This window comes from Prunus dulcis, chromosome 8 (assembly GCF_902201215.1).
Source record: "Prunus dulcis chromosome 8, ALMONDv2, whole genome shotgun sequence".
NCBI classification, from domain to species: Eukaryota; Viridiplantae; Streptophyta; class Magnoliopsida; order Rosales; family Rosaceae; genus Prunus; species Prunus dulcis.
The window spans coordinates 18876617-18903112 of NC_047657.1; the positions used below are offsets into that span (position 1 = coordinate 18876617).

Below are 26496 nucleotides of genomic sequence, written 5' to 3' on the forward strand. Positions count from 1 at the left end.
AATGGGATTTAATTATCTCAAAGCTTGAAGCACTCAAAATTAGTTTGTTATATGGATATAGAAACATATTCAAAGATAAGTGGGATTATAATTTTTTCATGCATTAAAATGCAACTTATGCAGTTGAAGTCACACCAAATTAGGTTTGATGATAAAGATGGATCCATGTTGGTTTGCTATATGAATATAGAAATATATTTGGACAAAAAATTGGGATTTAATTATCTCATATGCATAAAAATGTAAATTATATACAGTTGAAGTCACACCAAATTAGGGTTGATGATATAGATTGCTTTACCTGTTTGATAATTTCCTTTGTTGTCTCTCAGCTTACATACAAGTTCACTTGGATCACGTTAATGAATTTAACCATATACGAAAAGTTAGCTAACCCTGAAGTTAGCTATTTACCTCCTTAAACATATTACAAACAACGTAGAAAATATCATACTTTTATAGAACGATTAGTAGTATCATTGAAATGTAAATTACATGATCCATCATTATAGTTATGCAAAACTCAATAATCTCCTTTATTTATTTATTTATATAACCCATATCATATTCATCTAAATCTAACATTATACTTCTTAAAAAATAACATACAATTTATCAATATTATTGATTGAATTACACTTGTTATCGGTACAATTTGACTTATTTTCTAGTTCAATCCACACCTATATTGGCCTTCATGTTCTATTGTTTTATAATTTGTGCATGTTTGGTAAAAAAGAATTATAAAATGGTCGTTTGGGATCAAATTGAGATAACTAGAAAACTAGTAGAAGAAGTGGAGTTAATTTATAGTATTCGATAAAACCAGAAATTGAGGATCTTTCTTTTCATGTTATATAATTATTTTGTCGGACTTTTCCAAATAAAAAAGACCGTAGATAATACCGAATTACTGAGGGCATATTGGGAAACCTACATGACAGAGAGCGGCCCCACGAAAGTCATGCAATGGAGAGTGTGCAGAAAATATCGGGACAAAAAAGAAAAGATAAAGATTTTTTTTTTTAAAGACTAGTTGGAGATTTTGACGTGTAGTGGGTAGGCAAAGTACAGGTGTCTGTGTCTTGATTTAGGTCGGCCACATAAAGTTTTATTTAAAATTTAATAATTTAATATTGCTCCCCCTTCCCCCACCACCCCAACGAATAAATCTTTTGCTTTGCCTTCCAACGGCGGGTTTTGCAAAAGTGGAAAAAAGCTGTCTAAAGAAAACGTTTCTTTTTCCACTTACTTTGAATGGGATGCCAAACCCACCCTTGAATTAGATTTTAGTAACTTAGATGAGGACATATTAGCAGAAAGGGGATGTAGCTCAGATGGTAGAGCGCTCGCTTAGCATGCGAGAGGTACGGGGATCGATACCCCGCATCTCCATATTTTTAATCGTTGTTTTAATTTGCTAATTATTCCTAAGAAAACTCGAACAATATATATATATTTTTTTTCTTTTACATATTCACTGTATATTTGTGTTGTAGTGTTGGTAGCAAACAAGACATGTTCTCTTAAATGTTTATATAAAGCATATGTATTGTCTTTCACTAATCCAAACTATTTATTTTGTAAATACTCATTCAAAGATCATCTTTATAAAAAAAAAAAAAAAATTCACTTAAATTCAATATCATTTTACCACTCAATTGAATTATTAAAATTATAGTAATTTTTTGAAGTACCGTGTTCATTGATTTTATAGGACATAATTAGATATCAAAACAATTTCCGATTTGTCTCTTTTTTTTCCTTTTTTTTTTTTTGCAAAAATGATCTATGAATGAAGATCTAAAAAATAAATAATTTAGATTGTTGAAAAAAATTCATATGGTACTCTAAAAGGTGCCACTCGAATAAAATTATTTAAAAAATTCATCGATCATTGTATCTATATAAAAGAAACTACTAGTTCATCTTCATCATAATAATGATAATATAATGTGGGGACAAGGTCCATATGTCTGCTTACATCATTCAAATTTATTGGACTTTGAATTATTGTTTGCATATGATTGGACAAGAAATATGTACAAATACAGTTCTCCTTTTGCAACCTCACCCTTTGGGATGACAATTTTTCCCTCAGGTAAGGGTCTTCACGGGGATTCGACCCCAATAGGTCGAGTATGAAGGACAAAAAAGGGATATGGGGATGGGCACGGGAATTTTTTTGGGTATAGCGTTCGGGGAGGGCCAGGGATGGTATTTTAATCCAGTAGCTCAAAACATGTTCATCATGTGGCCGAGCGAAGCGCACCTGTGTGAAGCAGCCTAGCATCACTTTAGGTAGGAGCAGAATGGATGACTTACAGCTGAAAGTAAGTTCTTCGGATCGATATATCGTACGACGTAATGGAGATCCCAACTCGAACCCTCTCCATTTAGAATATATATCAAAGTATATATAAATATGTTATTAAAGTGATTGTACCGATTAAGTTTTATTTTTTATATTATTATATTATATACTTATATAATTTATACAAATCTTAAGCCACGGTACTTATTTATTTAGTTAACTTCCAATACATATATAAACATTCTTATATTATAAGTATATATTATATATATATTAATTATCTTGCCTTAGTACTTTTTTTTTCTTTAGCAAAATAGTTATATATTGATTTTTTCTTCCGTAATGGGCGGGTCGGGGAACCCATTTCCCAACGAATGTGGGGATGGAGAATCTCATATATAAATATTGCAGGTATGAAGGCAAGGATAGGGAAAAAAAGTTAATAAAAATAGAGATAAGAATGACATACCCACCCTCGATTCGACCCATTATCATCCCTACTCACCCAATCATTGTTCCTAAATTTGACCAGCCCAACAAATACTATATATTTTACATCAACGTTTACAAATTATATTTTTTGGTGGGCCAAAGATGGATTGATCTCATTCTACAATGCTTCTTTTTTTTTTTTTTGGTTAATGTCAATCTAATTTTACAGTGCTACTTACCCCATTGTTAATTATTTAGTTAAGTGTCACCACTAAATCATTGACATGTATCCCTTATCTCAAGTGATTTCAAACTTAAAAAGGAAGACTAGAAAGGGGCAGGGGAAACTCATACACAGGGTACGTAGGGCTTGAACCCATAATTACTTAAGAGCATAGCAAATTAGGTTAGAATTTAAGAGGAGAAATTGACAATTCCTTTTTTTGGCAACTTAAGTATGAAATTTATTAAATGACACGTGGAAGAAATTGTGGAAATTAGGGGCATCAAATTCTCAAATTTAATTTCCATCAAAATAGGCTTCATTTCACAATTTTCATAATGCAATTTATAAAATTCTGTCATTTACAAAATTTGACATACATAAATCCAAACATTGAAATCTTCAATTGCCAAAAAATGAAAGAATGAAAATATAAATTCCGTTATTTAAGGATTCTATGTAATTTTCAATTTACAAGTATAACATTAACATCAACAATATTGTAAAGCTGATATGGTGGAGTTCTTTGTCCGGTAATAATATTGTATTCAGTCAATTCCCTTAAGAGATTTAAGAATCATTGGAGTGTGAGATTGTCTAAGAAACTTCAAAGTTTGAACAACACGAGGGATTGCCGAGGTTTTCTAGTGCGTAATACTATCCTCTCTCGCAGTCAGATATTTTTATTGAATGAAGAAAAAAGAGGGACCTTAACCTGTAAGACTTGGAAAATCTCAAAAGTAGCGTGACCTGCTGAAATGTCATCCACGTCTATGACTTCCTCGCATGTCAACATCTGAACCTGAAAGTCGCTTAGTATTTGTCATCTGAGTGAGATAGGTGAAACATTTTATACTTGAGAAAAAATCCAACTATGTTTCTTCCTTTAGCACTTAATTGCATGACTCATTGAGAAAGTTAGCCATGAATTCTACTACTAGATGGTTTGCCATGAATATGATATTGCTCAACTTCTTTCCAATCCTCCCCTCTTCCCCTTCCATTGTCATTGGCTCTATAAATCCAAATCAAACCATGAGAGATGGCGATGTTCTTCTCTCCAGTACTAAAATCTTTGCACTTGGGTTTTTCAGCCCGGCCAATTCTCGTAACCGGTATGTTGGAATTTGGTACAACAAAGTTCCAAACCAAACCATTGTCTGGGTTGCAAACAGAGACAACCCCATAATTCCTGTCACTGATAATAATGCCTCTGGAGTTGGACTTCTAGCTGTTCATGGAAATGGAGGCCTGGTCATCTATGGGAAGGACCAAAATACCCCTCTTTGGTCCGCTAATGTTTCAGTCTCTTCGCCAAACAATTCCATGACGGCCAAGCTTTTGGATACAGGAAATCTTGTTTTGCTTGAGGACGATGGTTTTAGCCAAAGGGTATTGTGGCAAGGCTTTGATCATCCCACAAATACAATGCTTCCATTTATGAAACTTGGGCTGGACCGGCGGTCCAAGTTGAATCGGTTCCTCACATCATGGAAATCTAAAGATGATCCGGGAATCGGTAACTATTCGTATCGGATAGACCCAAGTGGGTTTCCCCAGGCCTTTTTATACAAGGGTCAAGCTCCGCGCTGGCGGGCTGGGTCGTGGACCGGAGAGAGATGGAGCGGTGTGCCCAAAATGAGAAACTTCATATTCAACGTCAGTTTTGTGAACAATCAAGATGAGTTATCAATTATGTACATGAGTGAATCAATCCTCTCGAGGATGGTGCTTGATGAATCAGGAGTCGTTGTACGGTCCATATGGCATGATCAAGGGCAGCAATGGATCAAGTATTGGTCTGCCCCAAAAGAGGAGTGTGATGAATATGGGAAGTGCGGTGCCAATAGCAATTGTGACCCATCCAATATGGCTAAGTTCGAGTGCACGTGCCTACCCGGATACGAACCCAAGTTGCCACGTGATTGGTATTTGAGAGATGGGTCGGGTGGGTGCGTGAGGAAAAGCGGAGTATCCATATGTGGAAACGGGGATGGGTTCGTGAAGGTTGAACGTGTGAATGTACCCGACTCGTCTCAGGCACGTGTGAACATGAATTTGAGTTGGAAAGCATGCCAGCAGGAGTGCTTGAGAAATTGTTCTTGCAAGGCGTGCGCAAAAGCAGACGAGAGATGGGGAGGGTTTGGATGCGTGACATGGCATGGGGACTTGATGGACACTAGAACATTTTCGAATGCTGGCCAGGATTTCTATGTACGAGTTGATGCAATTGTGTTAGGTAGTTGGTTCATCTCTTTTTCCTTAAAAATCAAGATCATTTTTCACTCGATTATACTTCATTGGCATAGTTCGTTTATCCCGTTGTTCTTCTATTTTATCTCATTATAATGCACTATGACTATAGTATGTAGTTAGTCCTTTTATTGAAAAAATTTCCACCATCTTACTAATCTCAAATTTTGTTGGATTTTATTTATGTTTTTTTACCCTTGAAGCTCAATATGCAAAGTCAAATCGTTCACTTAACAAGAAGGGAAAACTGGCAATTTCTCTAGTTTCTGTTCTGGTGTTCCTTCTTCTTGTAGTTCCCATTTCTTATTGGTTGGTAAGGAGGAAAAGAAAAGGTGAATATCTGATACAAATTTATTTTCTTTTCACTATTCATTTGTCACCTAATTGTTCTGCACTGAAATCACCCACATCAATAAATCCTCCTTTCAAGAGATGAATCACATTTTAGTCTGATCATAGAAATACAAGTTGTGCTTGCTAATGAAACAAAGGCTAGATAGATTACTTGTTCTGCATTTGATGGCAGGTAAGCAAAGACAAAATAAGTATTCCTCTAGAGTTACCACAAGGTCAACCTACTTTGAAGATTCTACTGCAGAACTTGATGAAAGCAGTATGCACTCAGACATACCATTCTTTGATCTAACAACCATAGCGGCAGCCACGGACAATTTCTCTCTCGCAAACAAGCTCGGAAAGGGGGGTTTTGGCTCAGTCTATAAGGTAGTTGTCTTTGAATAATTTCTCAAATCAGAAATCAGATTTTTGTGAATATGCCTCGGTTTTTAGTTTTGCATGCACAAGAGCACTTTCAAGGGCACGAGAATGCAAATTTCATACAAAAATGTGGATTATATTTTCAGGGTGTGCTTTGTAGTGGAAAAGAAGTGGCAGTGAAAAGATTATCAAAACATTCTGGTCAAGGAATTGAGGAATTTAAGAATGAAATTGTGCTGATTGCAAAACTCCAACACAGGAACCTTGTCAGGATTTTAGGTTATTGCGTTCAAGATGAAGAGAAGATGCTAATCTATGAATACGTGCCAAACAAAAGCTTGGACTCTTTCATCTTCAGTATGTCTTCCTTTTGCTTTATTTTGTCACTTGAAAACTAATAAGGAAGCAAGAATTTAATCTATTTTCTTACTTTTAACATCCAGATGACACAAAAAGAGCACTTCTAGATTGGACAGGACGCTTCGGGATCATCTATGGGATTGCTAGAGGGATCTTGTATCTTCATCAAGATTCAAGGTTAAGGATTATCCACAGAGATCTAAAGGCCAGTAATGTTCTACTGGATGCTTCTATGAACCCCAAAATTTCAGATTTTGGTATGGCTAGAATATTTAGAGGAGACCAAAGTGAAGCGAATACAAGTCGTGTGGTTGGAACATAGTAAGTTAAAATTTTCTCCAAATGTTTAAGATATCACAATAGTTTCTAGATTCACAAGACCACCAACTGATGGAATACTTGATAATGCATACAATTCATAGGCTAATTTCAACATATTCTGTGGATCAGTGAATCTATGCTTTCGTAATCACTTTTCTTTCTGCTGCAGTGGTTATATGTCACCAGAGTACGCGATGGAAGGACATTTTTCAGTGAAATCTGATGTATATAGTTTTGGAGTTATACTCCTAGAAATCGTTACTGGCAGAAAAAATTCTGGTTATTACCACGACAAGTATCCCGGCGTAAATTTGGTTGGACATGTAAGTTTACTGGCTTTGTGGAAAACGATGTAGTTTTTCCCCTACTTATTAATGCTAACTTTGATTATCTAAAATCGTTTTTAGGTTTGGAACTTGTGGAGAGAAGGTAAAGTCTTGGAAATCGTCGATCCATCTCTGGGTGAATTGTACCCTGTCAATGAAGTTGTGAGATGCTTCCAAATTGCACTCTTATGTGTGCAAGAGTATGCCACTGACCGGCCAACCATGTCAGCAGTTGTTTTCATGTTAGGGAATTATGATGCAGCAGTTCCTTCACCCAGACAGCCTGCATTTTTGTTACAGAGAACTTATGATGCTGGAGACCCATTAACCAGTACAGAAGGAGCTAAGTCTATGAATGATGTTACATGTACTAGTGTACAAGCTCGCTAAAAGGCCTAGGCCACAAAATATTGGATGTTAAGCTACTGCAACTATAGCAGTCTGCGTCAAAATTATTCACTTAGAGGCTTTTTGGTTGCTGCATTCGCGCAGAAGAGAATATGTTTGCTTGGCGAACAAAAGCTTGGACTTTTTCATAATTGGCATACCTTTCAATTCACAAGTAGCCATTACCGTAATTTGATAAACCATGCTTAATTTCCCAACTCTGCAAAATTTCCCTTTCTTTATAAATAAAATGCGTGTGTCTGTATAATATAGAGGTTTATGCAAATTAGGGACTCTCCCAATTTGAAGGTCTGGGCTGGCAAGACACGCATGTGGCCAAGGCCTCCCCCAATTAAATAGAAGTAAGTCAATTACAATATGAACCTTAATGAGCTGCATTACATTTGGACTGAAAAATTCAAAATTGGATTAATTTTTTTCTTTTTTGGACTGATGATGCTGATGGATCAAATATTATTGCTAGGACTGAAAAATGGCCAATTTCTAAATTAGGTTAAGTGGGGCCTAGCCTACTTTCATCTTCAAGAAAATTCTCTCTTGGTCTTAATCCATGAAATCAGAGCCCATCAATCTTGGGCCGCAGCCCAATTTCTTCTTGTAAGAAAATTCTACGTGGTGACCTGTCTTAGCCGAAAGGATCAGGATAACACGTGTCCAAGTTTCTACTCGTTTGATGCCGAACACCGACCCAAGTCCAAGTGTCGCGGACTCGCGCGGGAGATGCAGCCCAACTTGAAACAGAGTGACCACCTGTAAACAAGCCCCAAAAATCCTCATTCTACACCCCCCACGTGTAAAGTTCAAAGACCCTGCTGTCAAATTCTCACTCATCCCATTCTGTACGTTCACATACCTATTTATATTTGTTACATATTTTGTTTCATTTGGGCACAACCTATACTCGTAAAACACACTGAAAAATAATCTCTGAAATTTGCGATCAAACATGAGCCAGGAACAGCCACGGAGACGACCTGACCAGTCCCCCGGTCAGGAACCCCTCAAGTACGGCGACGTTTTCAATGTTTCAGGGGAGTTGGCATCCCGTCCCGTTGCACCCGGAGACGCTGCCACAGCCCAGGCTGCTGAAAACCTAGTTCTCGGAGAGACTCAGAGGGGCGGCCCGGCTGCAGTCATGCAGTCGGCAGCCACTTACAACGAGCGCGCTCGGCTCGTTGGCCACAGAGATGCCACAAAAGTAGCCAGAGAAGAAGGAGTGTCTGTTACAGAAGGAATTAATCCCGATGGCAACCGCGTTGTTACTGAACACGTTGGTGGACAGGTACAAAATTTCATATATATATATATATAGAAGATGAACATTTATAATTATGTGTTCCTATGTATGTTGGTCTAGCTCAATTTGTCACAAAAAATTATTGAAATTTTTTAAGTCTAGGTTGTGGCCCAATATGTGGAACCGCCTTTGCCGATGGGATCGCCAGGAGGAGCGCTGGACCGTGATGCAATTACAATTGGTGAAGCTCTCGAGGCCACTGCTCTGTCAGCAGGCGACAAACCCATTGACAAAAGCGACGCCGCTGCAATACAAGCCGCCGAGATGAAAGCCACTGGGAGAACCGAAATAGATCCCGGGGGTGTTGCGGCCATGGCTCAGTACGCAGCTTCTGTTAACCCGCGCGACGTCAACAAGAAAAAGCTAGGCGATGTGCTACAGGTACGTAATTTGAAAGATTAATTGATCATTATGTTTTAGGGGGATTTGTTAATTTAATTGTTTCGTGAAAATAATGAAGGATGCGACTCAAAAGCTGCCAGCGGACAAAGTTGTGACGAGGGAGGATGCGAAGGCGGTGATAGGGGCAGAGATAAGGAACAGTCCGACTATGAGCACCACTCGTGGAGGTGTGGCTGAATCGCTGGCTGCAGCCGCGAGGCTTAACCAGAACACTGGAAAATAAACCTACAAGTCTAGATCTATATATAACGTATATGTACAGATATATATGTGCGCACGCATGCATGGTTAATTTTGGGGTTGTAACCTTCTCAAGGAGTTTTTAGTTTTTGTTAGTGCTACAAGTTGCTACAATAATGTAGACTTATATTTTGCGTTAAAAGGAGTTGTCTAGTCAATCATGTAACTCAAGTGTTTGGTTTTAAGTATAAACATGTTTCCATATATAGTTTGGGTTCTCGCAAATGTTGTCGCTATAACCCCACATATTACGTCTCTTTGTAGTTCACGAGATAATAGTCATCAGCTAAATTGAAAAATTATTATTGGACGTTTAGATTGAACTATTCAACACACCTCTTTAGCAGAGAGTCAATTGTAGAAATTCCTCGACGATTAAAGCAAGTGTATCCAGTTTGATTTACTTAAGAAACAATCTTAAAGCAACTCAATATAATATTTTTCTATCATCTTATAAAAAAATAAAAAAATAAAAAAAAGAGGTATAGATGCACTTCAGTGGAAGCGCAAAATCCTATACAAAGGGAACATAAGTTTTACAAGATTTCTTGAAAATCAGAGTTAACATGTCTAAATTATGCATCTTAGTGCCAGAAGACTGATCCGTACAGATGGGTTGTGGCAGGGATCAATGAAGATATGAATATTTTAAAATAGAGTAACCAAATAATTATTCATTTAGGAGAATCATAAGTACTTCTGATTTGGGGGAAGTTTCTTGCTATCTGATTCATACATATGGCTTGGTTGGCTGCCAGTTTATATATGTCTACATTTTCCAGCAAAAGAACCAATGAAATTAACAGCTAGGAGGATCTAAGATCTCATATATATGCTGAAGATTGAAGAACCTCTCCTCTGACTCTGAGTTGCATTGCATGGCTTGTTATCTTCTTGTGCTTCCCTCCCTCCTTACCCCACACGATCGACAAGTCAGCGGAAGGCTTCCTCTATAAATAATTGATTTGCTCGTGGCCATGATAGGCTTACTTGATTTATTTATTTATTCAATCTCTGGTTTCTTTGCAAGTCCATTGACAAATGATATCCCAATGACCAAAAGATGAGAAAGAACACCTGTTTTTTTCAACCTTTCAAGTTTCAAGGAAACAGGGGTTGTGTTGTGTGTGGCTTTATGGCCGATCGTATTGAAAACTGAGTGTGAAACACTTTAGCAACCAGCTACCTACTCTCTCTCTCTCTCTCTCTCTCATCAAAATCTTGAAATCAGCTGTGCTTTGGTGGCAGTGGGGATGTTTATCGATGCCGACGTACACATTAACTCAATCATCCCAACACGAAACTCAAAAAATTTGACAGAAAGATATATTCGTGCATTTGATGGAAAAGAAATATTATAATAAGAAAATGAACACTTGAGAGAGATTGATTAACCAACAATGTTGCCAAAAGTCTCCAAAGCTTTTTCAGTTTTTTCAGGTGATGTTGATCTTTCAATACACTGGTTTTCTTTTTCTGGCAGCCTATTTATTTTTAGACAAACTTTTGTGTTTTGTCTTCGTCATCATGCATGGATGTTAAAATGAATTTTATTAGTTAGCCATGGAGCTAGCTTAGCTCCTAGCTTCTTCTGCCAATGAAGAAGGAAATAAATAATTGTTGATGGATTTGACATGTGGTGGATAGAGATAGGCTGCTTTTTCTTGTTTCCAACATGGAGTGGAGATGTATATGAATATGATGGGTAGGGTACCCAAAAAATGGGGGATTAATTGGGTTTTGGTTTGGGACGCGTTCCATGAATATCAATGAATTGAAGCAAAAAATGTTAGTTGGCTTGGCTCTGTGTCTGTGGCCAGGCCAAGGGGTCGCCACCACCCCCACCACTACCCCCATGTGCATGGTCTGTCCAATCTCGTGATTTGGTTGGAACCTATATGTACCTTCTTACCCACCCATTTTCCGTCCTTCAAGACCTCACGTTCACTAACTATTTTGTTCACAGTTGAATTCACAAGTTTCTAGTTTGAGTATGAGCAAATTTACCTCATGAAAATTGGATAGATATTCAGTCAGGAATATACTTTTTTCAAAAATACAAGAGAAAAGGCTTCTCCTCACAAGTCCTATTAAGATTCTATATTTACGAGGATTCCAACATAATAAGATCACTCATCTACCAAGCCAATGCCCCTTTTCGATGAACTAGTCCGGAATATACATATAATAAAAGCATATGTATAAAATTATTACATAATTGTGGGACCAAATACGTGAGAGGTCCTAATTGGAAGATCTATAAAGTGATAAGATAATCTAAACCGTTTGATCCATCACTGTCTTCTTTAAATTTCAATAGTGACAGTGTAGATAATTGTCATTGCATACAGAAAGAGGAAAAGTAACAAAAATCTCTATGTGTATATATGTATGTTATACTGTACTGTTAGCTTTGAGTTATCTTCAACTTGAAACAGATAATTTTTCCCATCCCATGATGTGAAAGCTCACCTGCGTTTATTTATGCACCTTCCTTCAATTTAATTAAAATTATGACAAATTGTGTTACTGTAACACCGTTACGTGACGTTATTACCATGAGCATTAAATATTTACTAATACTATACTATGATAAATTATTTGCAAGTACAAGTGATGAGTCAAATTTATCAGAAACTTCGGGTTTGCTACTTCACCAACTATATATATATATATATATCTCTATATATGAGTATGACTAAACACACTGCTCACACAGACGGACTCTCTCTCTTCTTCCTTCTAATCTCCCACTCTTTCTAACACCAACAATAGAAATGCCAAACACACTAGGAAGAAACCTAAATCTCTGCTTCACAAAGATCACACGGCCACTCACTCTCCACTCCCCAGACAACGATCACAGCCGTCCATTACCCACCGCCGCCGCCGACGCCGCTACCGCCACCACATCCACGTCATCAACCTCATTGATGATAAAAAACTTCAACTCCCTCTACGACAACCAGTACATGTTTGACTCCACCACCACCTCCAAATCCCTCAGCTCCTCCTTCGTCTCCTCCTCCGAAACCGAAACCGACGCCCCCGCCGCCGACTTCGCCACCGCTTTCGCCTCCCGCCGCTTCTTCTTCTCCTCCCCAGGCCGCTCCAACTCCATCGTCGACCAATCCGCATCGCCACCGTCGTCCATTGCCGCCTCGTCAGAGTCCCCCGACCACAAGCTCGTCAACCACAGCGTGGCGGTTCCCACTTTTTCGCCGGACCCTTACCGGGACTTTCGGCGGTCCATGCAGGAGATGGTGGAGGCGCGTGAGGGAATGAAAAACGAAGAGGAGGAGGGCGGGAAGAAGAAATCAAACTGGGAATTCTTGCATGAGCTTCTGCTGTGCTATCTTGCGCTCAACCCTAAGAGCACCCACAAGTTCATCATCGGCGCTTTTGCCGATCTTCTCGTCAGCCTCATGCCATCTCCCGGTGGGGGTGACGGCAGAGAATTACCCGAGTTCACAGCTGGCGTCTGTGAGATTTCACGGTGCGTCTGAAATAAAATAAAATAAAAATAATATTTTTGGCTTGTATGATATTTTAATTATTAGCAGTAAATGTAATATTTGAATGGATCGGCGGTGATGGGATAGAAGAAGAACCCAAGAAGTCGGTAGTTTTATTTTTGTTGTTGTTTTCAATCACATCAAACAACTCTAACTCAGTCTTTGTCTCCTTCATCTTCTTCTCTTCCATAGCTTTGTACTTGTCAAATATCAGCTTTATACGCTGAAATTTTGACAGTGCTTTTGTTTTTTTCCATCATTAGCGTAGATTGCGTTGAGAAAAAAATGGACTTTTGTGACGGCCCAATTAAATTACTAGCCAGCCCTTCTTCAGCCCCAGCTGGCGGAGCCAGAAACTATCATCGCATTTACATGGGGTTTTTGTTCATATTAAGTTTTTGGCATGCGGGTTTTGTTCAACTCATAAACCTAATTAGCCTGTTTTGGTTTGGTTAACTGTTGCTATTAGGTCAAGTTGATAATTAATGGAGTTAGCTATTAGGTGAAGTTACTTAACTCGGACAAAGAAGCATATGCTACGTGACTATATTACCGTAGTATTATATAATTTTCGATGCTAAAGGCTTGACTTGTTCTCTTCTCACCTTTTGAATCACTTCCATGTTCAAGTTCAACCACTCTCCTGACTTTCGGAAATAGATATTAGTGGTTGATTAGATTATTTTTGGAGTTAAATATTATAATAAACAAAAGAAAGTGTACTTACCAAGTCAGGAAACAAGACAAATTGGTGCTTTTAACAAATTGTATAGGTTTTGTTAAAAAGAGGAAAAATGTTAATATGGATATAAGCATGCTTAATTACTTTAAGAAAAAGCATCCATACATACAAATATGTAAACGATTTGTCGATTGGTGGAAGTTTCCCAAGCAGAGAGAGAGAGAGAGCGAGAGAGAAAGCAAAATCGAAGTTTAGTCCCATCACTTAATATCACTGTTGGGTATGCCTTGACATGGACTTCAGAGTTACACTTTTCTGCAAGTTTAAGCGGCACATGACTATTTTCTAATGAACCCCTTTACTTCCCAAAATTACAAAATATGTGAGAAAGGAAACCAATCCAATAGTCTTGTAGGAATTGACAATTGGTTAACGCAAACTAAGCGTAGGTGCCGAATTCTTGAAAACCTTTCATATCTTCGTTTCATTGTCATTCTCTCCTGTCTCTCTTCTCATTTTACTCATTAGAGGATGGGAGAGATAGAGAGATAAAATAATAAAACGGGCAAATCCTGTGCGCCCGCCGTTTTCATGATTAATTAGAAACTAGTTGTTTAAATAAGAGTATTATAAAACTCCAAGTACGTACAAACGCAGTGTAATTGACATTAAACGAGGCTGATTTACGGGGAAATAAATTAAATTAAATGATGCACCTCATACAAATTATATGAATAAGGTAGGGTACAGTGTCTGCAGACTCAATGGTGGTGGGGATCTGCTTGATAATTGGGAAAGTCTATGCACTCAGACAAAATGCGCAGAAGGGATCAGGGAATCTTGTTTTTGTCTCTCTTTTATTTATTTATTTATTTTATCTCAATGCTTCTGCCTTCTGCGCATATATAATTTGTTTATGGTTCAACTTGAAGCTAAGGACAGATTGGGAACCCATCATATTATTATACGTTGTACATGTAAACATGTGTTCGTATGGTTTTTGCACAGTGGAACTCTCACCACCACCCCAATTATCGAAAATAATCATCCATGGAACCTTCATTCACATGTTAGTACTTTGAGCTGTGCATGGTCAGTTATCCAAATGCCCGCGTAGGTTATTTTTGATTGTTGATTGTCAGTTATTACTGTACCAATGCTATTGTAAATAGGAAGAAAAGCAATGAAGGGTAATAAAAAATACATACACGTTAATTACGTTCGAACGTCTACATAAGAGAATATATGTATATATATGATGGGTTAATCACCAATCCAATCCACACGAGGGTTATTTCTAACCGTTGTGTGTGAAACCCATGCCTCATAATAATTTTATCACTGAGTTAGTACATGGGCTATTGAAGCCAAGCCGTTACTAGGCCCACCTTTGTCCATTCTGTGCTCAATGTGGCATCAGGGTAGACCAACGATTAAACCCAGAATGGCCCAGAAGCTTTACAATGTAGGGCCCATAATAGACCAAGCCCAGGGTAGGACAAACCCTACTTGTTTACACAGAAGCTACAAAAACTCATATCCAGCCAAAACTTTCTAGTCTTTCAAATTAGAATTTTTTTGTCGAAAAACATGAACTAGAAAGTACGATAGGAGGATTTCAGACATTAAAGACACTAGGTAAAATTGCAGGGCAGATAGTAGAAGATGTGCCTAAAATTACTCCAATTTCATTTGGATCCTTTGGTTGCACTAGCAAAAAATTAGGTGACACCAAAACAAAGGGCTTCAGAATTCTGGAACACATTCACTTTGGAAATTACAATTAAAGAAACTAGACCTCAGTTAAAATAACAAATACGTCCCAGAAATAATCCAAAACAGGTATTTTCAGAGTTCAAAGACATTCTCAGATATACTAAAGAAGCAAAATTTCTCAAGCTAAAATGAAAACATCAGCAAGGAGCTTAAGAAATAGAAATTGCAAAAGCAGACTATCGCTTCTTGGAGACACCAACAGTCTTTCCCCTGCGTCCGGTAGTCTTGGTGTGCTGCCCACGTACCCGGAGACCCCAGTAGTGACGGAGACCACGGTGGTTCCTGTCAGAGCACACACAATTTATCAACTCAATACAAAATGAAATCTGTTAAAGCAAGCCAACAGCATTACAAGATACAAGAAACCCAATCAAATTCACTTGCAAATTCCACGCTCAGAATTCCTTATCAAATGCAAGACACAAATGATACATATTTAACCCATTAAGCTTAATTGATGGTCAACAACAAACCTGATCTTCTTCAGGCGTTCGAGGTCATCCCTCAGCTTCATGTCCAATGCATTCGAAACAACTTGAGAATACCTCCCATCCTTGTAATCCTTCTTCCTGTTCAAAAACCAGTCTGGAATTTTGAACTGGCGAGGATTCGCCACAATGGTCATGAGGTTATCAAGCTCCGCAGCAGAGAGTTCTCCAGCTCTATCATCCGCACAAAACCCACAATATACAAGTCAAATGAAGCTGAATGTAGCAATATTAAAAATAAACTAGCTTCTTTGTATGCACTACATTTTGAAGCAGATGGCACAACCTATACTGTGCATTCTAAAGCCATAATTTTAAGAGAAGAGAATTAGCAATCATATTGGAATCTAAAGCACCCAAATATAAATATGGAAATAGGATCCACGATTCTCTATCAGAAGAGTACGCATTTTCTTATCAAAATAGTTGACTTCAACTCGTATCACTAAGTAGAAGACCAATATTTTCAATCAAAATAAAGTAGTTGTTCTTCAATTTAGGATGAGCAGAGCTAAGCTATTTCTATATCCCATACAAAATCGGATAAAATGATGGAGGGGCTGAAGAGAAAGGTACCTCTTGTTCATGTCGACATCGGCCTTCTTGCAGACAATGTTGGCGAAACGACGACCGATACCTTTGATGGAGGTTAGGGCAAACATGATCTTCTTCTTGCCGTCAACATTTGTATTGAGCACACGCAGAATGTGCTGAAATTCTTCGTTCGCTACCAGAGACTGCACATTCCAAATCCCAGCCAGAGAAAATTAAAATATTAGTCAACATTTAAGATACTAGGATCCAGAGACAGATATAGAGAGAGAGGGAGAGAAAGATAACCATGGCTAGGGGTTTAGATCTTGAAGCTTTTTGTGCAGCTCTTTGCCTGTGCGAGCGTGAAGACAGAAGCCTAGCAGCGTTGCGAACCCTAATTTTAGGCGCCGGGTACTTGATGACTGATTTATATACTCCAAACAAAAACGGGTACCTATCTTTTGGGCTTAGGGCCCAGCCCATGATAAATTCGTTATTTTTCTTTTCTTTCCAAGCCAAATTAATCATATGTTTTTTTATTCAGTGTTTTTTAAAAATAATTTTTTTTTATATATTAAAGTTTGCAACTACAGCAGATAGAGAAGAAAAAGAGAACAATAGAAAAGAGAAAGTGGGAAAAAAATGCATAGAATAATTTACAATATAAAACTAAAATTAACTTTAAATGGTTTTCTTTTGAGTCTACATTTTTTATTATACAAGCGGTGTTAGGAGAGGGGGGTTTTCAACTTAAATCTATGTATTCACCTTCCCTTCTTCTCTCCTCAATTTTCTCAAGTCCTATCCCCCTCTCTTTAATTTCTCAAAAAGAAAACAAAAACATAATCAAACATGAACTCAGGACAAGTTTCGATCATGAACTTGTTACCAGCTTAATGCTATCATACCACCGCAACTGTGATGAATCGAAGAGAAGGAAAAAGAAAGCATGGCAAACGATCAATGAGCACCAAAATGAAACGCTGTTTTCATGGTTAAGCAATGGATCTATCATATACAACGAGCACCAGAGGGGCAAAAAATATACAACCCTCCAAGGCAGCATCTAAATCTTCCATTGTGCTAAGCTATAAAATGCTACGGCTTGGTGATCTTCCTAACTGTACTTGAAAGAAGGAAAAAAAAAAAAAAGTTTACATATTTACTCCCAACAATGGAACAAGCTTGGCTCCTCGACCAGCTGCTTCAAGCTCTACCGCCTAACTAAAAATCATGGAACCAAAAACTGTATTTGCTTTCTATAAGATGAGAAAATCGGTTTATCAACCCTTGCCAAAATACTACTACAAGTAGTACTCTTCTGTCGTAGATTGCTACCAAAAGCCTCTTGCTTACACTACTTACTGTCAATGTACATCAAAACAAGATCAACTAGCCGGGTTTGATACAATTATCACCTCAGAAGTACCAGCTGAGTTACCTCCACTAGATCCACAGTGAAGAGCCACCACAGAAGTATTGCTTGGGTCACACTGTGCATCACTTGTATTATCAACCCGAGAATCAAACTCAGATGGCTTTAAGGATGGAGACCCGTTGGGAGTTAAATCCACATCAGTGACATCAGGGGACTTGGTAATTCCATTACTTTGAAGATTTGCCCCAGCACTTGTATTATCAACCCGAGAATCAAATTCAGATTGCTTTAAGGATTTGGTGTCCATTAGAGACCCGTTGGGAGTAAAATCCACATCAGTGACATCAGGGGACTTGGTAATTCCATTACTTTGAAGATTTGCCCCAGCACTTATATTATCAACCCAAGAATCAAACTCAGATTGCTTTAAGGATTTTGTGTCCGTCGGAGACCCGTTGGGAATTAAAACTACATCAGTGACATCAGGGGACTTGGTAATTCCATTACTGTGAAGATTTGCCCCAGCACTTGTATTATCAACCCGAGAATCAAATTCAGATTGCTTTAAGGATTTTGTGTCCGTCGGAGATCCGTTGGGAGTTAAATCCACATCAGTGACATCAGGGGGCTTGGTAATTCCATTATTTTGAAGATTTGCCGCAGCACTTGTATTATCAACCCAAGAATCAAACTCAGAGTGCTTTATGGATTTTGTGTCCGTCGGAGACCCATTGGGAGTTAAATCCACATCAATGACATCAGGGGACTTGGTAATTCCATTACTTTGAAGAGTTGCCCCACATGAATGATGAGAATTTAACGTACAATGACCTTCAAAATCATCTGCTTTTTGGTGTGCCAATATGGAAGTCAGGTGAAATACATCACAGGAGACCTTCCTAGTTTCCTCAACTGTCACTGTAGGTGTATGCTCAGTAGCAGGATGGTTATATTCCGCTTCACAAGTCTCAAACATCTTTCCATTCGGACAAAAAGTAGATCCTTTGACCTGCAAATGTTGAGAACCATGATGTTTAAGGTCCTTGGCATCCTGAGATGCCTGCAGCTCAGTGGCGTTACTTTCAGTAGAGCGGCAAATAGATCCTTCATCATGAGAAGTGAGGTTTTTAATAGTGACAGCTTCTATGCTCACCTCACAGTCGATATTTTCAGTGCCCTCCCCGGAAGCAGAAAGGATCTTTATACCAGCATCAGGGGCTTCAAAATCAACATGATGTAACGTGCAAGATTTGCTTTCCATTTCAGGCGCGATATTATGGTTCTGTTGGGTGTCCACTTCCACTGCCCTTACATCAGGAACTGAAGCAGAACTCTGGAATTCATTTCCACAGGGTGCAGTTGCTTCACTGCCAGACCCAGCCAAAAGCTTCTCATTAGTATAAAATAACACCTCCTGCCCAGTTTGCTGATGCTCAAGTTCAGTGGACCCCAAACCTACAAGAGAAAATACAATCTCAATCATATAACAACCGGATACATTGACACAAATGATGGTTTCTGTAGATGATATAACAAGATACTCATCTATGCTGATTTCCTAAATACCTTCCAGAGGAATCATACTTGCTTCTGATAACTGCTTCAACAATGGTTTCTGTAAAATATCTACACCAGGGAAAACCAATATTTTCATGTTCTTCATCTTCTGCTTGCCTGATTCTTCAAGGGGCTTAAAACCAAAAACAGAAGTCCATGTTCCCCTAAGTTCCGAGATTGCAGGTATGACCAATTTGTCAACGTTCAAAGAGCAGAGAGCCTAAACATGGTTCAGAAAATGGCACAAAAAGAAATAGAAAGCTAAGGATCAGTACGCTATAAGGACACAAAAAGACTCTTCGCAATATTATGAAAATTCATGATTTACCTTAAACACTAAAAAATATATATCTCTATGATAACAGAGTTTGAAAGTTAATCAGACATAAAACAGACATTTAGACTTCTAAATCATGACAAATTCAGAAAGGGGGAAAACAAGAAAGATACTTTTCAGATGTTAAGGAGTAAACAATTCGCTTTTGAAACACGAAGTCTTAGCTTACCTAGAGATGGTAATTTCAATCTCATTACAAACTAGAATGGATTCCAGAATCAGCAGATAAAAACTTATGAACATGTTTCCATTAACTCCAAAAATGAGATAAAAAATGACATTCAGCTTGTGAGCACACATGTAAGGCAGAGACATTCGAATTCAACATACAGATTCAATTGCAGTAAGAAGCCGACGGCACATTCCTTGACGCCTATACATATAGCGGGTCCCAATAAATGGCATCTCTGCTAAATAGTTCCCATGGATCCTGATCAACCAAGCAGTAACATAGTGTCAAAATATAATTGCGGCACACAAACTCACAAAAGTCATTCTACTCCTTGCTTAGGATTACAGCAAGGTATAACTCAATCCAAGAGAGGATATACAAGTAATTAATAAAGAAATAATTAGGGGAGTGGGTTTAAAAGATTATCACGATCATTTGTATGTTTTAAAGAGAGATATAAAAAAAATGAATTAAATACATCTATGAGACTTAATTTTCAGTCTATGATAAAACTATACGTCTGAATCACATGCCCATAAAAACTTAGAAATTCTGCATGCATTAACTGTTGCAAGCAACATATTCATGAAAGTACATACCGGATGGATGCTGCTGATATGATCTCATCACCTCTCTCCAGAATTGCAGTGACGAATCCACCATAATTCAGTCTGCTAAAATTTGACCTGATGATTGAAAATTATATAATCATTAAAAGAACTATATTTTTCTACATGAGTTTAAAATATTAGAGAGATAATTTGCAATATATGGAATGAAGCTTCTTTCAAACTTCTCTGTATGAAAAATATACACAAGTAGAAGACAAACATACAACTTAAATCATTTAGACCTCTCTACATAAAATTAGAAAAACGTGATAAAAACTTGACATTCATATGGTCAACTTCCAAAATTGTCCTTGCATGGCATGGTAAAATCATCACCAACAAAAATTTCATTTTTGCAACAGCTGTTTGTAGAAACAAGAAAAGAACAGCAAAATAGCAAAACATAATTCAGATGTTTTTTTCCCTCATTTGAAATAGTTGAAGTGGTTTGTCATTTTATTTCGGCAATAGCCATCCTCATTAACAAATAATACTAGAAATACAAACATCAATGCAAGAAAATTTTCAAATTGGAAAAATGTAACATGTTTTCAATGGATATTGACATTCAATCACATGGAGAGAATTGGAAGATCGAATGCTGTTTTCAAGTAATCACATGTTTTCAATAGATACTGACATTGAATCGGCATTCTGCAGATCCACGCAAACATTATCAAATGCTATACAAGGGCAACAGTGTAATTACATTGCAATAGAAATTGACATTCAATCACATGGGCGTAGCATTTAAGGACCAGTTCAGAACAAGTCATCCTTCACTTTTCCTAGGTACATGATCCCAACAGCAACCACCTTGAAAACTTGAAGAATTTATATATTATGAGCACAAATCATACTTTTTAATGAGAAATTGAACACATTCTTCTTCCAGGACAATGCGCAACAGTCTAAACCATTTAAAAAAGGTTTCACACCCATATATGCACATGCACACAAAATTGTGAATTAAAGGTACGCTTACCCACGATTATACAGAATATTATGAATCAGATTGACTCCACTTCTGTGGTCAACCATAGGCAAAAAACACTCATCCATTATTAAAAATGCAACAGCCAGCTTGGAATTGCATTCAATCAGCTTTGAATCACAACCTTCCTCCTGTGGTGTATCGCAAATAGAAACATCTGAGCCGATATCAGATCTGCGAATAAGAGTCAATGAAAATCCTCCTTCTATTTCACGTCTTACACCAAGAAGCTTCTGCAGACTCTCAAATAACTGGTATGACAAAAAAATGGGTAGAGAAATTTATCAAATGGATTTCCATCGGAGTAAGGAAAGAATGGGAAAGACATAAAAGGAAAAAGTTTGCCATTAAGTTTGGCAAAAACACAAATTAATCATTGCTCATTAGATTTAAAACTGAAAACACTCAAATACACAATTAAATCAGCATTTAAATCATGCATGCATCATTAAAAATTCGTATATACGTATATACAGCCTTATAAGCATCTCTTAAAAATAGTCTAAGCAATCTTCCTACAACTGAAGCATTAAAAAACAAACTGCCAAATCTTTTAGCCTGTTGGCAGATGCATGCCGATCATGAATGCATGCAGCAATGCAACAGATCATTTTACTACTATAAACAGTATGTGAAGCTACAGATGCATGCAGCAACCCCTACATAAATATTGCAGTCCCAAGCTATTATTACAGCAACAGATCAGAATGTAATACCTCTTGACAATTCCTCCCACAGAAGGATAGTCCACGGGAATCATCATTTACAGCATCCTTTGCCTGAATACAGGATCGGTGATCTAGAAAGAAAACAGTTCCAATCATATTTTGCCAAATGTACTCAATTTGGGTAATACGGATGAAATAATAATAACATTAACGGATAACCAAATCAGGCTCAGATGAGAAAAAAGGTCTGGGAGGTAGAGTTAATACATTTTTCCTCGCACAGATGGCAAGTAATTAATGCTGATGCGGCAATATTTTCATCGCCATCCCTTTGGCATGTGTTTCCGCAAAACATCCCACAAAATTTGCACGAACAATATACACAATGCCACTCACCCGAAGGGAACTTCTGCAAAAAATAAGAATAGAGTTTTCATCTGGTAGAATAAATTTAAATCTATCTCTAAACGACCTAGAGGCATAAAAATCTCCAGTTTATAGCCACGTCAAACGGTTTTTATTTCTATTAAATGCATCTACTGTAGAGTAAGTACAACGTAACGAAAGGTATAAACTTTAGCATTGCAGGCAAACCAAAAACAGGTTATTCTCCCCTCAGAGTGTATATCTTATTAAATAAATTTAAATAGCATTGCAGTCCCCACTCTTTGACAAAATAAAAAATAAATAAAATGCTTCCAGTTAATTCTCAGGATATCCCAGTGTTCAATCAGATAAAGTGACACCCGCCAAGGTCACTGCATATATAACAATGTGAACAAAAAAACTCAATCCTTTAACCTATTTACGATGGCTCTATGAGGCAGAAGGGACAGTGATAAAATAGCAATATAAATGATTATCCATGTAATTAGAGCAATCTATAAAATCAGTTGGCTTTGTATACATACTTTTATCTCTAAACAACTTTGGTGGAATGTTGATGGACAACCATCACAACAGATCAAGTCCCCACCATCTCCGCAGATTCCACAAGTATCATCATTTGGGTCTTCCCTGTTAACATCTACGAAGTGGAATCCACGACGGTCATATTCATCCTGTTTATTCCATGAGTCTAGCAGGCATTGCAAAAGGGAAGACCCAGAGTCTAGATATACATGTTTAAATGGCTCAGAGTAATCACTTTTGGCATGAGTTACAAATTTCGAAAGCGAAATTGTTTCTCTACAGCAACCACAATGAACTCCATCTCTTGTAATTCTACCCTCAAGAAGCACCTGTGTCTTCCTCATGTTCATGTACTTCACTTTCGAATTAAGTGATAGGGTTCCCAAATCAATCATCCAGGCAAGTACTGTTCTTTTCCCATCATATGGTATGTAGCCATCATTTTCTGAATCTGCATTCTCAGAGTTGCGAACCAACAAAGCACATCGCTTTCTATTTTTCGTCTTATGTTGCTCATGATCCTTGACCAAACTTAACCTCCCCTTGCATGCTCTACTTGCTGAATCATCCTGATCAATAAGCAAACGTTTCCCTTTCAGTGACTTACCCCTTTTTTTTTTCTTTTTCTCTTCAATAAGTCCATCCCCTCTACTCCCACCCTTTCCCCCCTTCTTTTCATTAATTCCACCCTCCCTTCCATCTTTTCCCTTCTGCTTTGCCTTCTTCTTCCCCTCCCTTTTCTTAACAACTATCCTTTGTAGTTTGTTGACTTCCTCAGGTGGTATCGGAGTAAACTTGAAGCCAGCCTTACAACCCTCAGAATTACCTTCACCATTTTCACAATGATTTTTAAGAGCTTTGTAAGCCTTGGTGACTGACCAGTGAGTCCTTCCTGCTGGACTTACATACACTGCATCCTTGTATTCTTTGCCATTCCTAGGCCTATAGTCAATCGTCCAACCTGCACGCAGAATTAGTTCGACCATTTTATCTCTCACTAACTGTTTTTGCCTACTTCTGGCGAGTTCTCCATCTTGATCCTTCTGCTCATTTTTCTGTTCTTTATTTCCCTTTCTTTTCTGTTCACATTCTTTGTTTCCTTCTCCATCCTCATTCCCCAAATCTTTTTCTTTTTTATCCCTTTTATCTGGAGAAAAGGTCTTCACATCCAACACTTTCCCAATAATCCTCCTTTCCAGATTTGAACCATTAGTTGTAATTTTCGCTTTCATTTTTTTCCCCTTATCAAGCTTTCCTTTCAAAGCCACATTAGACTCCTGCACCTTAAGTGGTCTCCCTTGCTCGGATTTTAACTTCTTTCTCAACCGACCAACCACCAGACCACTCTCTTCCCTTTCTGCCTTCCGAGGTCTCCCGCGCTTACGTTTCAACTTCTTCTGCTTCTTTAATCCACCAGCTGACCTGTCACTTTCTTCCTTTTCCACCTTGGGCACTTTGGGTGGCCTCCCACGCTTGCCTTTCAACTTCTTTGTAAACCCTCCAACCAACTGACCACCCTCTTCATTTTTCACCTCAGTACATTTCTCACGAGACACATAACTCGCTCTACTTTTCCCAACACTCTCTGCCTTATCACACCCACGATATTCCACAAACCGTGACCGCAGAGCCCGTCCAGCTATCCTTTCTTCCTTCATCTTTTTTCTCTCAATACCATCATCATCAATATCTTGGCCATCATCAACCCGCCTCCTCTTCTTCCTGATCTCACCTACTCCCACATTTTCACTCTCGCCCAACTGATGAACCCCTTCATTTTTTACTTCAGTACTTTGGTTGTGCGACCCACCACTTTCGCTATTTTTTGTAATCAGAGCACCATCACTTACTGCCTTATCACACCCTTCATTCACCACAGACTGTGACCGCAAAACCCGACGAACAATTTGTACTTTACCATCCACCTCTTTTTCCTTCACCTTCTTTTTCTCAAGACCATCATCATCAATTTGCTTCTTCCCAATCTCAGCTGCTCCCACATTTTTAATCCCACCTGTATCACCATCTTCTCCACATTCCTCACTGCCCAACTGATGAACCCCTTCATTTTTTACATCAGTACATTGGTTGTGAAACCCACCACTTTCTCTACTTTTTGTAACCAGGGCACCACCACTTACTGCCTTATCACACCCTCCATTCACAGCAGACTGTGACCGCAAAACCCGACGAACAATTTGCACTTTACCATTCACCTCTTTTTCCTTCACCTTCTTTTTCTCGAGACCATCATCATCAATTTGCTTCTTCCCAATCTCAGCTGCTCCCACATTTTTACTCTCACCTGTATCACCATCTTCCCCACATTCCTCACTGCCCAACTCATCGCTTTTCTTCGCTTTATCACCCAGAATTTCTCTCTCAGGTTCCTCGGGACAGCTCGAAACCAAATGTGGACTGTTCTCACCGCCTGAATCAGAGCCACCTTGCTTCAGCTCATCCCCTCTCTTTTCAACACCTAGCTTATCTTTATCAACCTTCAACTTGCCAGATCTCAAGCCCTCCTTCATCTCTTACAAACCCAACCAAACACCAAATCCCCGAAAATCCAGTTTCAGTTTTGTTTCAAAATAACTTCAACCAAGCCAAACCAAACACGCACACGCACACAACCTCCCTTGAATTTGATTACACAAACTCACCAGCAAAAAAAGAACCCAACCCTGAAACCAAAAATCAGTATTTATTTTTTATTTATAAAATAAAAACTAAAATCAGTGAATACTTGTAAACATGTACGGACTGACCAGATCACCGGCGAGAAGACGACGGTCAGCCAATGCGAGCAAACATAGGGCAATTCAGATGTCCCGCGACGTCGTCCGAGACACGTGCACTAAAAGCTTCACTGGTTCAGACATGGCGCTTGTGAAATCGGGGATTGAGGGGTTTAGAGGGAGGGAGGAGAGAGAAAGAGAGAGAGGAGTTATTGACAGAGACAAGAGGGCTTGGGGATTTTCAAGGTTTTAGGAAGAGCTTTACCTTACTCTTCTCACTTTCTTTTTCTTTTCTTTTATTTTTTATTTTTCTCTGTGTGCGTATTTTATAATTGTCCCTCGTTATTTCCATTCCGATTCCTAGTTTCCCTCCATAAAATTATATCTCAATCGAAAAAACATTTTTTCTTTTTTCTTTTTTTTTCCAAAGACTTGGGTCGTTTCTTCGGCCCGTATGGCCCACAACTTTCTCCAAATAAGTCCATTTCACGTTGATGTTTTTTACTAATTAATGCTATACATATCTACATAGTATAGCTTATTAAATAATAAAGTATGGTGCAGTTGATAAATTGTCATATCTAGCTGTGAGCTATCTTCTATTTTGATAATAAAGGTTTGGAACCCGTTGGAAGCATTTTGTGACAAAGAGCAAGCTGAATCTCAAGTAGGAATTAATTGCATCCTTCGAGTGTGGGAACAATAAAAACATTGAATAGATTATATTAAATAGGTTTCGATCTGTTACTATTAACCATAAATGTTAAATGTTTTGCATGCATGGTGATTAATTTATGCGCAAGTGGATAAAAGGTTAATTTGTTAATTTAATGACTATAAC

The 26496-nt window shown here is 38.1% G+C and overlaps 5 protein-coding genes and 1 non-coding gene across 6 annotated transcripts; 4 read left to right on the forward strand and 2 right to left on the reverse strand.

Moving 5' to 3' along the window:
- The first annotated feature begins 1322 nt into the window (after positions 1 to 1322).
- TRNAA-AGC lies at positions 1323 to 1395 on the forward strand. Its single transcript has one exon. It is a non-coding gene; the product is annotated as a tRNA-Ala (tRNA).
- A 2539-nt stretch (positions 1396 to 3934) lies between these two features.
- On the forward strand, positions 3935 to 7432 carry LOC117637429 (G-type lectin S-receptor-like serine/threonine-protein kinase At1g11410). Its single transcript, XM_034372312.1, has 7 exons — positions 3935 to 5208; positions 5426 to 5554; positions 5749 to 5945; positions 6086 to 6296; positions 6383 to 6620; positions 6790 to 6943; positions 7028 to 7432. The coding sequence occupies exons 1-7, from the start codon at positions 4005 to 4007 to the stop codon at positions 7334 to 7336; spliced, it is 2442 nt and encodes an 813-aa protein (XP_034228203.1). The 5' UTR covers positions 3935 to 4004; the 3' UTR covers positions 7337 to 7432.
- Positions 7433 to 8255: 823 nt separating this feature from the next.
- On the forward strand, positions 8256 to 9440 carry LOC117637430 (late embryogenesis abundant protein D-34-like). Its single transcript, XM_034372313.1, has 3 exons — positions 8256 to 8636; positions 8754 to 9032; positions 9112 to 9440. Exons 1-3 carry the CDS (start codon positions 8301 to 8303, stop codon positions 9274 to 9276), a joined length of 780 nt encoding a protein of 259 aa, XP_034228204.1. The 5' UTR covers positions 8256 to 8300; the 3' UTR covers positions 9277 to 9440.
- A 2498-nt stretch (positions 9441 to 11938) lies between these two features.
- LOC117637432 (transcription repressor OFP12-like) lies at positions 11939 to 12977 on the forward strand. Its single transcript, XM_034372314.1, has one exon. It carries the CDS (start codon positions 12071 to 12073, stop codon positions 12797 to 12799), a length of 729 nt encoding a protein of 242 aa, XP_034228205.1. The 5' UTR covers positions 11939 to 12070; the 3' UTR covers positions 12800 to 12977.
- Positions 12978 to 15158: 2181 nt separating this feature from the next.
- LOC117638111 (40S ribosomal protein S18-like) lies at positions 15159 to 16684 on the reverse strand. The gene is made up of 4 exons (XM_034373208.1): positions 16595 to 16684; positions 16331 to 16491; positions 15740 to 15928; positions 15159 to 15548 (listed from the first exon to the last, which is right to left on the reverse strand). The coding sequence occupies exons 1-4, from the start codon at positions 16595 to 16597 to the stop codon at positions 15443 to 15445; spliced, it is 459 nt and encodes a 152-aa protein (XP_034229099.1). The 5' UTR covers positions 16598 to 16684; the 3' UTR covers positions 15159 to 15442.
- A 554-nt stretch (positions 16685 to 17238) lies between these two features.
- Positions 17239 to 25929, reverse strand: LOC117637277. Its single transcript, XM_034372128.1, has 9 exons — positions 25686 to 25929; positions 22917 to 25601; positions 22273 to 22414; positions 22054 to 22136; positions 21329 to 21588; positions 20332 to 20418; positions 19891 to 19990; positions 19233 to 19443; positions 17239 to 19121 (listed from the first exon to the last, which is right to left on the reverse strand). The coding sequence occupies exons 2-9, from the start codon at positions 25446 to 25448 to the stop codon at positions 17677 to 17679; spliced, it is 4860 nt and encodes a 1619-aa protein (XP_034228019.1). The 5' UTR covers positions 25449 to 25601; positions 25686 to 25929; the 3' UTR covers positions 17239 to 17676.
- Between the last annotated feature and the right edge of the window lie 567 nt (positions 25930 to 26496).

What these genes read in the sequence shown, in the direction of transcription:
- LOC117637432 (XM_034372314.1), top strand. Translation starts at nt 12,071, where the DNA reads ATGCCAAACACACTAGGAAGAAACCTAAATCTCTGCTTCACAAAGATC.
- LOC117638111 (XM_034373208.1), bottom strand. An exon ending in GATGTCGACATGAACAAGAG is followed by an intron (nt 15,929 to 16,330) that starts GTACCTTTCTCT and finishes TGCGGATGATAG; the next exon opens with AGCTGGAGAACTCTCTGCTG. An exon ending in GAACGCCTGAAGAAGATCAG is followed by an intron (nt 15,549 to 15,739) that starts GTTTGTTGTTGA and finishes GTGCTCTGACAG; the next exon opens with GAACCACCGTGGTCTCCGTC.
- LOC117637430 (XM_034372313.1), top strand. Translation starts at nt 8,301, where the DNA reads ATGAGCCAGGAACAGCCACGGAGACGACCTGACCAGTCCCCCGGTCAG. An exon ending in CTGAACACGTTGGTGGACAG is followed by an intron (nt 8,637 to 8,753) that starts GTACAAAATTTC and finishes TTTTAAGTCTAG; the next exon opens with GTTGTGGCCCAATATGTGGA. An exon ending in AGCTAGGCGATGTGCTACAG is followed by an intron (nt 9,033 to 9,111) that starts GTACGTAATTTG and finishes AAAATAATGAAG; the next exon opens with GATGCGACTCAAAAGCTGCC.
- LOC117637277 (XM_034372128.1), bottom strand. Translation starts at nt 25,448, where the DNA reads ATGAAGGAGGGCTTGAGATCTGGCAAGTTGAAGGTTGATAAAGATAAG. An exon ending in AAAGTTGTTTAGAGATAAAA is followed by an intron (nt 22,415 to 22,916) that starts GTATGTATACAA and finishes TATTTTTTGCAG; the next exon opens with AAGTTCCCTTCGGGTGAGTG. An exon ending in AATATTCTGTATAATCGTGG is followed by an intron (nt 20,419 to 21,328) that starts GTAAGCGTACCT and finishes TTCAATCATCAG; the next exon opens with GTCAAATTTTAGCAGACTGA.
- LOC117637429 (XM_034372312.1), top strand. Translation starts at nt 4,005, where the DNA reads ATGAGAGATGGCGATGTTCTTCTCTCCAGTACTAAAATCTTTGCACTT. An exon ending in GTTTTGGCTCAGTCTATAAG is followed by an intron (nt 5,946 to 6,085) that starts GTAGTTGTCTTT and finishes TTATATTTTCAG; the next exon opens with GGTGTGCTTTGTAGTGGAAA. An exon ending in AGTCGTGTGGTTGGAACATA is followed by an intron (nt 6,621 to 6,789) that starts GTAAGTTAAAAT and finishes TTTCTGCTGCAG; the next exon opens with TGGTTATATGTCACCAGAGT.